Source organism: Gymnoscopelus braueri (genome assembly GCF_963280865.1).
Source record: "Gymnoscopelus braueri genome assembly, chromosome: 18".
Taxonomy (NCBI): domain Eukaryota; kingdom Metazoa; phylum Chordata; class Actinopteri; order Myctophiformes; family Myctophidae; genus Gymnoscopelus; species Gymnoscopelus braueri.
In genome coordinates, this window is record NC_137618.1 from 24,703,337 (window position 1) to 24,712,769 (window position 9,433).

The following is a 9,433-nucleotide window of genomic DNA, read 5'->3' on the forward strand; positions in this document are numbered from 1 at the left end:
TAATAATAATAAGTTGTGTGTGGCGTGTATTGTAGCCTTCCTCAGCAATGAAAAAAAATACTGCATTGGTTATTTATTTATGTAATATATATATATACTATTTTTCATATTTCAAATTAGAATTGTATTAATTAATAGTAGGCTATTATAGCTATTTAAGCTAAACATTTTGCAAAGTTTATTTTTATTTATTTTTTCTACACTGGCCGAATTATAAGTGGCATGCCGGTCTTTATTGAGAAAACAAATGTGGAATATTTATTTGCAGTGAAAATTAACGAACGTCTTGTACTTTTGTCCATTTATTCATTATTCCTGGAAGATAAACCTGTTGAGTGCTTCAATACATAAGTCAAAAGTCGTGACTTAATATTTCCTTAGACTTATTTGAGATCTTATTTCGTTTTACACTAATCTCACAAGACTCACAACAAGAAAATGCTAATTGAAATTAACATTAACTTCAGGAAAACGCAGCCGTTTCAAATGAATGGAAATGGGTCAGTGAATGCAGGCCTATAATATTCCCCTTTACATGACGGCCATGCCATTGGATTAGTTCACATTTTGTCAAATAAATCTGTTGATAGCCTATTGCAAATTTGTTTATTCGAAATGGTCCACACACACGTGTGTGTGGACAAAAAAAAAACTGGGAAAAAAGTGTGGACTGAAAGTAAATAAATACTATATATATATATATATATATATATATATATATATATACATATATATATATATATATATATATATATATATATATATATATATATATATATATATATATATATTCTTCTTTTCTTAACAAAATGGGCAAGAATATATTATTAGAATATGATGGTCACCTGTTGAGGCAAAATAAATGTCACATGAATGGTATGCCTATTTTTGACATAATTTTATTTTTTTAACCAAAATAGATTCATTATGTCGGACTTCTTTTGTACTGGTTCCTTCCTCATTCCAGCATGCAAAGTTAACAGCTTTGTAGTACGATTCAAGATAATAATAGGACCAGCCCAGGACAAGTTTATGGATATGGGAGTGCGGGTTATGCGCACATCACTTGTGATTTTGGCATTAAAATATATATGCCAGGGGTCTTCAACAGGGGGTCCGGGATCCCTAGGGGTCTGGGTCCTCTAGTTACAGGGGGCCGCAATTTTTTTGTGTGACATGACTATTTTTTTACATTAACCACTTGAACCCTATATAGCATCCCTTTTCTGATGAGAAATTTATCCAAAAATAGCAGATAAGCTGACAATGGTGTTGTGAGCTTGCATATCGGCTATTTTTGGCAAAGAGGTATAGGTGTAGAAGTAAAAAAAAAAATAGCAGTCCAAGTAAAAATTTCTGCAACATAGAGGGGTCCCTGGCCTGAAAAACGTTGAAGACCCCTGATATTATGCATTTCGGAGTCAGCTTATTGACCCAAACAGATGCCACTTTATATGTAAAAAAATAAAAGACAGTTAAATAAATAAATAATACACACTCTCGTCGCTCCCTCCCTCGACGCCCCCCCCCCCCCCCCCCAGTCTGACATGTTGAGTAACCTATGTACAGTCTGCCTTCCTGTGTAACGCAGCCCCCGTGGCCTTTCATGTGAGCTCAGCGGCTGCCTGCCTTTCTCACACACAGATGAATGTGTTTCTGTGAAAGAGCCGGAATGGCTGTCACTTGTCCTCCTCCTGGCATGGAGGAGAAACAAACAAAACTCCCTATACTCCTGTATATGAGGAAACTGGCTGCAGGCAGGCACCTCCCAATCGGACACAAACACCACAGAGTCATGGCGCACAAATATAGCCTCCAAAGCGTATAACACAGTATAACAGTGGTTCTCAACCTTTTCAGGCAGTGACCCCCCCAAAATAATCATATTTGAACAGGGGACCCCCAAAAATAATCATATTTGAACTGGGGACCCCCCAAAATAATCATATTTGAACTGAGGACCCCCTAAAATAATCATATTTGATTTGGGGACCCCCCAAAATAATCATATTTGAACTGAGGACCCCCCACAATAATCATGTTTGAACTATGGGACCCCCCACCTGATAAATACTTGGAATGTAGGAGTTGAGGCATTCAATTTAGTTTGACACATAAATATTGTGAAACAGCCGATCTACAAGCTCACAACACCTGGTGGGAAGGCATTGTGAGCTTGTAGATCTGCTATTTTCGCAATGTTTGCCTCATTCTTTCTTCATGTGACAATTTGGCCAATGTTTGACCAGTTTTTATAGAATAGTTTGTTGATTACTTTATAGATGCAGTATAATGGTCTTTTTCTTTTGTTTCCTTCTTTTTTTTTTAAGGAATAAAAAATGTCTTAATTGTCACTTCACTGTCATCTGGGGTCTGGGGACCCCCCAACAATCATGTGGTGTGGGGACCCCCCTGGGGGTCCCGACCCACAGGTTGACAACCCCTGCGTCTTGCGGAGACGGGGGAATACACGTGGAGAGGTGCAGAGTAAATTGCATAGGCCTACTCGATGTGGTTAAGGTAGATTCATTGTTTTGCTTGAATCTACAATCTACAAAAAAAACATGAGGCAACAGTGCATCAAGCAGGAGCTCATCTGCAAATGGATCGACCAGGAGCAGCTCTGCAACCCCAAGAAGTCGTGTAACAAAACTTTTAGCACCATGCACGAGTTAGTCACGCACGTCTCAGTGGAGCATGTCGGGGGACCGGAGCAGAGTAACCACATCTGCTTCTGGGAGGAGTGCGCCCGCGAGAGCAAACCATTCAAGGCGAAATACAAACTGGTGAACCACATTCGGGTGCACACTGGCGAGAAGCCTTTTCCATGTCCCTTCCCTGGATGTGGGAAGGTCTTCGCACGGTCGGAAAACTTGAAGATACACAAGCGAACACACACAGGTAAAAATTGTTCAATTTGTTTTGAAGATTGCATAATGCATTTTCCTTAATAGGCCCATTGAATCGAGCATGTGCATATAGATACAAACGGTTTACTGTGCTATTGTCGTAACATTATGGAGTAGATACACACATTGTGTTAAAAATCTCAACCAATTCAAGCAATCTAATTACATGTGGCTATTTTAGCCCTCCAAGAACATTATTCTGTCAAATAATATTTAGGATATTACCATAGTAGGGCTAACATGCGAATAGTTATCTGTCACGGGCCGCAAATATTGGTTTTGTTTAATTCTAAGAGAGAGTGGTGTCGCAACTATGTGTAGTAAATTATGTAACCCAGTCTGTGGAGGTTTTGTGCTTCGTAAACTTTAAAAATGGGTCAAAGGCGACACGAGGGCTGTGCTCTGCTCGCATCGCGTGCGCCGTGGAGCGCAGCCTCGTAGTAAATCTCATCAATTGGTTTAATGTTTACGCCAGACTGCGCTTTTACAATTCATGCCGCAGCTCCCCCTCCCGTTTTATCCCATTTATCCATCGATAAATGCTGAATATTTATCGATTTAAAATGTATATATAGGCTATATTATATTTTCGCTATTGTTTTGGAGTTGCTTAATTCGTCTTATGTGAATTTGAGCCAACCTAAACTCTCATCGAGTGTCTTTTGTTATCGTAGGCATTGCTTTGAGGCCAGGTGCAACCAAACTATTTTCTTGGGGTAGTCGTTGTGGTTTGGTGCCATCTAATTGGACAGGTGTTAATTAAATGTGTATTGTTTCCCAACAAATGGTGAGCATTATAGGCCTATCGGCCGAATCCGTTTACAATAGCAAAAACCTACATGGATCATTTAGGCAAAATATGGGAGCACAACTCATTTATGAGTGCAACTCACTCATGATTATAATGAGCTGCAGTTTCGAAGTTTAATTTCATGTTTGGTTGCCTCACTTCTTTGAATTATTCTAGTCTTCATTTAACGTCCACAATATACATGTAGCATTCAAATGGTCAACTTTGTACGGTTGAACGTCATTAGCCAACTGTACAACTGTAATGCTATGCAAGAGGCCTCTCTGAATAACAGTGTTGATGTCTCTAACCATCTATTGTTATTATTTTTAACGTATGTCTTTCTTTTTTTCCTTTTTTATTTTTTGCAGGAGAGAAACCGTTCCAGTGTGAGTTTGAGGGCTGCGACAGGAGATTTGCTAACAGCAGCGACCGAAAGAAACATATGCATGTTCACACGTCGGACAAGCCATATCTTTGCAAAATGTGTGACAAGTCATACACGCATCCAAGCTCTCTCCGCAAGCACATGAAGGTAAATAAATAACCGAGAGAGACAGAAACAGGCAGTGTGACTGAATGAGTGAGTGAGTGAGTGGATGCGGGTATAGTGACCACAATGTATTCATGATAGTGTTATGTGTATTTTGGGAACTCATCAGCTTAGCCTATGGTTAAACTATATCCCATGCTCCTCCTTTAAATACATGAATTACTAGACTATTGTTTTCTGGGCCCATATATCATTGTATTCATGTCTGTTTGTATTTTTGTCCCCTTTTCCCCTGTTTTTTTACAGGTCCATGAAGCAGCTCCACCACCACCACCATCTGACTCATCGCCGGCAGCCAGTTCTGGTTATGAATCCTCTACACCACCAGGCCTGGTGTCTCCAACCACTGAGACTCACAACAACCTGTCCCCCGCCTCAGCTGTGCACAATACCAGCAGTCACAGTGGCCTATCCTCCAATTTCAGTGAATGGTATGTTTAGGACAAAGCTGAAATGAACCAACACAGTTCATTTCACAGCACTGGACATAGAAGATTGGAACACGGACACACAGGAGGCACACACACAAACAATTTTGGAAATCATTTCAATTCACCAGGGAAGATGACAATTGCCACCAGAGTTTGTAATATAGTTAATGTGTATTCAATACTGTAAATAATTACTAAACACTCTCTTTCCCATTGGTTGTGATAGAATTTGTCAGTCTTTGGTGTATAGATGTTCCTTCAATGGTAGCTATTTCTCTAACTGGACTTTTAGTGCACATACTACGATAAAATTGTACCATAATGTTGAATATTGTGATCCTAAGGCAAATTGATTGTACTATACTAAACATCTATAAACTGGAAAGCGTGCCAAAGTCAACATTTAACTCAAAACAGACCACAATATTTTGCTTGTGAATGTATATTTTAGTTTGCTGGGCTTAACTTGTGATGTTTTGTGCTTTGCAAGTTCAAATTGTGAAATACTATCTCGAAGATTATGAAGAAAATAAACGTTGTGCCGTTCGAATTTCTGTAACTACACCCTTACTTTTGTAAATATCAACTGCCATATTTATCCATTTGTAATTAAATTATGGTATTTACTTGCTACAGATGAAACAATATTTATAAAGAATGTTTCTTTACTATAAATATGTACAATTATGAGCTAAACATGGGCAGTTGTTTTGTTGTGTTTTGTTCAAAGTTTTAAGAGGTGTTTTCTTCCTTATTGTGATAAGAATTTTACTGCATACAAATATAATAAAAGGTGTTGCAAGTGTTAAATATCCCCTTTGTTTTTTTCTTAATTCCGTTTGTTTACATGGTTAGGTTTTCCTTGTTTTCTATCATGTAACTATGGCAGAAATATTTAAAAACATTGGCAGATGCAGGTCTCAGACATTGAAATAGTTTATTCAAGGAAAAGTTTCCCCTTTAAAAAAAATATATGTTTGTTTCAAGCTTTGCAAAGCGTGGTAATGGCTGTTGGTGCTAAAATGGCATAACTGCTACATCATGACCAAAAGTATGTTTTGAAATGTAAATGAGTCATCACTTGTAGCTGGATGTTACAAAGTAGGCTAACAAACTTGGGGTTTCCTGGAAATACTTTGTTTAGAATGATAAAACTCAAATACGAATTTAAACAAGATAGTTATTGTTTTGGGCCTAATATTTTGAGATATAGGCTGATATCCATTTTCAGTGCTTGTTGAGATGCATGCATAGCACTCTGCTTTTGGAGGAAATGGCACATTTTCCAGCCTATAGATTTATTTTTTATGTAATTTATTGTAATCTAATTCTTCATCTGCAGACAGACCTCTGCATAGGCTTATGCCGAAAATGCAAATAGCCTCCCCCTCCCCCACATTGGTCATTTGAGAGTAGGGGAGTTGCGCCAAACAGCCGTGAACTTGAACTTGACTGGGGCTGTAGTAGCCCTATACACTGGAAAACGAGCAAGCCATTATACGCCCATGATAGGCAATTGTACAGTTCATAAACATTTGTCATATAGATTGTGCATGACAGCGAATGCTGTGTAAATCAGAGGAATTTTAGGCTTTAACTTTTGTCTTGGATATAGGCAGAAAGAAAGTCTGTGTGAGATATGTTTTTTTTTTCTTGCGAGAGGACGTGCTACTTGCTTCTGCTGGAGATGAGCTGTTTTCAGTGTCGGTGTCTATATGTTGAGAAAAGCATGGGTCATCTCATTGTGTTTGGGGGACGGACGGGCGTCCGAGTCGGTAGCCTATATGGATTAATAACGGTGAACAGTTAAGTACATTATTATGGGACTTCATGGTGGTTCATATATGAGCTATACGGGCAACCACGACGATTCGCTTGGTAACAAAGTATTTCATTTGTAGCCTACCAGCTTTTGTTATTATTTGGCTTAGAGCAGTGGTTCCCTAAAAGTGGGAGCCAGGGACCCTCAGTGTGCCTTGAGGGGGTATACCAAATGGACCCTTACAGGCTCTGTAACTCTGAGAGTGTACAAATGGAACCAAATGGACCCGTAAGGGTCAGAGTTACGGTGGTCCTTGAAATTATATAGTTTGAGAACCACGGGCTTATAGAGGCTTCAGGCTTGACAACAAAAATAACGGAATATGAACTTCATATGTAATCAGGGTCCTAATGGCCTTTCATGCGCGAGGGTTTCTCACGAGCATGGCTCGGTGTTGTGACCTCTCTCGCGGAGGATGATATGACCTGTGGGGAGTGGAAAAGGTCAGCCCCACGCGGCGCGTCGATGCCGTTTCCTCCTCGGCACATGCTGTTCTGATATTGATCCACAGAGAAGGGAAAGGCTTTTAGAAAATACTACTATTCTTCAAGGAGAAGAGTCACCTGCTACACTGAGCTTTATACGACATGATTCCGTTTGGACACAATTATCACAGACGCACGGTCACCTCCTCAAGCTGGACGATTTAGATTTCCTATTTCAGGGACTTAAATGGAGTCAACAGTATAAATCGGACAAAGGGAACAAAACGGCATCAACTAAAATGCATGGGCGCTACATACAACCCTCTCTAATAAATATTAGTAATTTCATGCGTATAGCCTACTAAACACACATTGTGTCCAGACTAGTCCACACGCCGTGTGTGTGTGTGTGTGTGTGTGTGTGTGTGTGTGTGTGTGTGTGTGTGTGTGTGTGTGTGTGTGTGTGTGTGTGTGTGTGTGTGTGTGTGTGTGTGGGGGGGGAGATAGATGCCTGTGGGTAGGGGGGCTTGTATCACTCTCGAGGGCTCACTTTAGTAGATTTGCGTCATAACTAGACTAATGGTCCGCCCATAACCATAACTATAATCCAGGAGGCCATGATGCACGAGGAGCACAATAGTTGGTATTGATTGAAGAAATTAGTAGCACGAGTCACGACCAACGTACGTTGCCTCTTGTGTTTTAACAATGGTATAGTCAATTTCATTATTTTCATAGCGCAACCATGACCCATTAAACACGCATGCACGCACGCACGCAAGCATGCATGCATGCACACATGCACACATGCACACACACACACGCACGCACGCACGCGCACACACACACACACACACACACACACACACACACACACACACACACACACACACACACACACACACACACACACACACACACACATTTTCTCTCAACCTCAAAACTTGCTATTGATTTTAATGCTATTGTAAAATGTGTTTTCAACATGATTGTTTTCCACCTTTTTCTTGTGTTGCCTCTATTGAAAAATACAACGAAAACACAGACCCTAGGCGTAGGAAGCACAATGTCTGGGCATGATTCAGTGTGTCCTCATAAAATATTGTTGGCAATCTTTCATATTTCACACATTAAATAATGGGGCGCAGAACACATATTTTCCCCCTCTAAACCTGGGATAGATAGTTTTAGCTTGTTGATTTAGAAAAGCCTGTTTTAGTTTCAGATTAGATAGGTTGTAGATGTCTGTGTTCCAAACATGTTATAGTTTATGCTTATGAGACAGTTAATACAGGCCTAATAATAATAAGTTGTGTGTGGCGTGTATTGTAGCCTTCCTCAGCAATGAAAAAAAATACTGCATTGGTTATTTATTTATGTAATATATATATATACTATTTTTCATATTTCAAATTAGAATTGTATTAATTAATAGTAGGCTATTATAGCTATTTAAGCTAAACATTTTGCAAAGTTTATTTTTATTTATTTTTTCTACACTGGCCGAATTATAAGTGGCATGCCGGTCTTTATTGAGAAAACAAATGTGGAATATTTATTTGCAGTGAAAATTAACGAACGTCTTGTACTTTTGTCCATTTATTCATTATTCCTGGAAGATAAACCTGTTGAGTGCTTCAATACATAAGTCAAAAGTCGTGACTTAATATTTCCTTAGACTTATTTGAGATCTTATTTCGTTTTACACTAATCTCACAAGACTCACAACAAGAAAATGCTAATTGAAATTAACATTAACTTCAGGAAAACGCAGCCGTTTCAAATGAATGGAAATGGGTCAGTGAATGCAGGCCTATAATATTCCCCTTTACATGACGGCCATGCCATTGGATTAGTTCACATTTTGTCAAATAAATCTGTTGATAGCCTATTGCAAATTTGTTTATTCGAAATGGTCCACACACACGTGTGTGTGGACAAAAAAAAAACTGGGAAAAAAGTGTGGACTGAAAGTAAATAAATACTATATATATATATATATATATATATATATATATATATATACATATATATATATATATATATATATATATATATATATATATATATATATATATATATATATATATTCTTCTTTTCTTAACAAAATGGGCAAGAATATATTATTAGAATATGATGGTCACCTGTTGAGGCAAAATAAATGTCACATGAATGGTATGCCTATTTTTGACATAATTTTATTTTTTTAACCAAAATAGATTCATTATGTCGGACTTCTTTTGTACTGGTTCCTTCCTCATTCCAGCATGCAAAGTTAACAGCTTTGTAGTACGATTCAAGATAATAATAGGACCAGCCCAGGACAAGTTTATGGATATGGGAGTGCGGGTTATGCGCACATCACTTGTGATTTTGGCATTAAAATATATATGCCAGGGGTCTTCAACAGGGGGTCCGGGATCCCTAGGGGTCTGGGTCCTCTAGTTACAGGGGGCCGCAATTTTTTTGTGTGACATGACTATTTTTTTACATTAACCACTTG

General features: G+C 38.6%; 1 protein-coding gene across 1 annotated transcript; it reads left to right on the plus strand.

The window, feature by feature from the left end:
• Positions 1 to 2,564: 2,564 nt before the first annotated feature.
• Positions 2,565 to 4,693, plus strand: LOC308105723 (zinc finger protein ZIC 2-B-like; the record flags this gene model as incomplete). The annotated part of the gene is made up of 3 exons (XM_080456648.1): positions 2,565 to 2,901; positions 4,071 to 4,234; positions 4,499 to 4,693. 3 exons carry the CDS (start codon positions 2,565 to 2,567, stop codon positions 4,691 to 4,693), a joined length of 696 nt encoding a protein of 231 aa, XP_080312774.1.
• Positions 4,694 to 9,433: the final 4,740 nt, after the last annotated feature.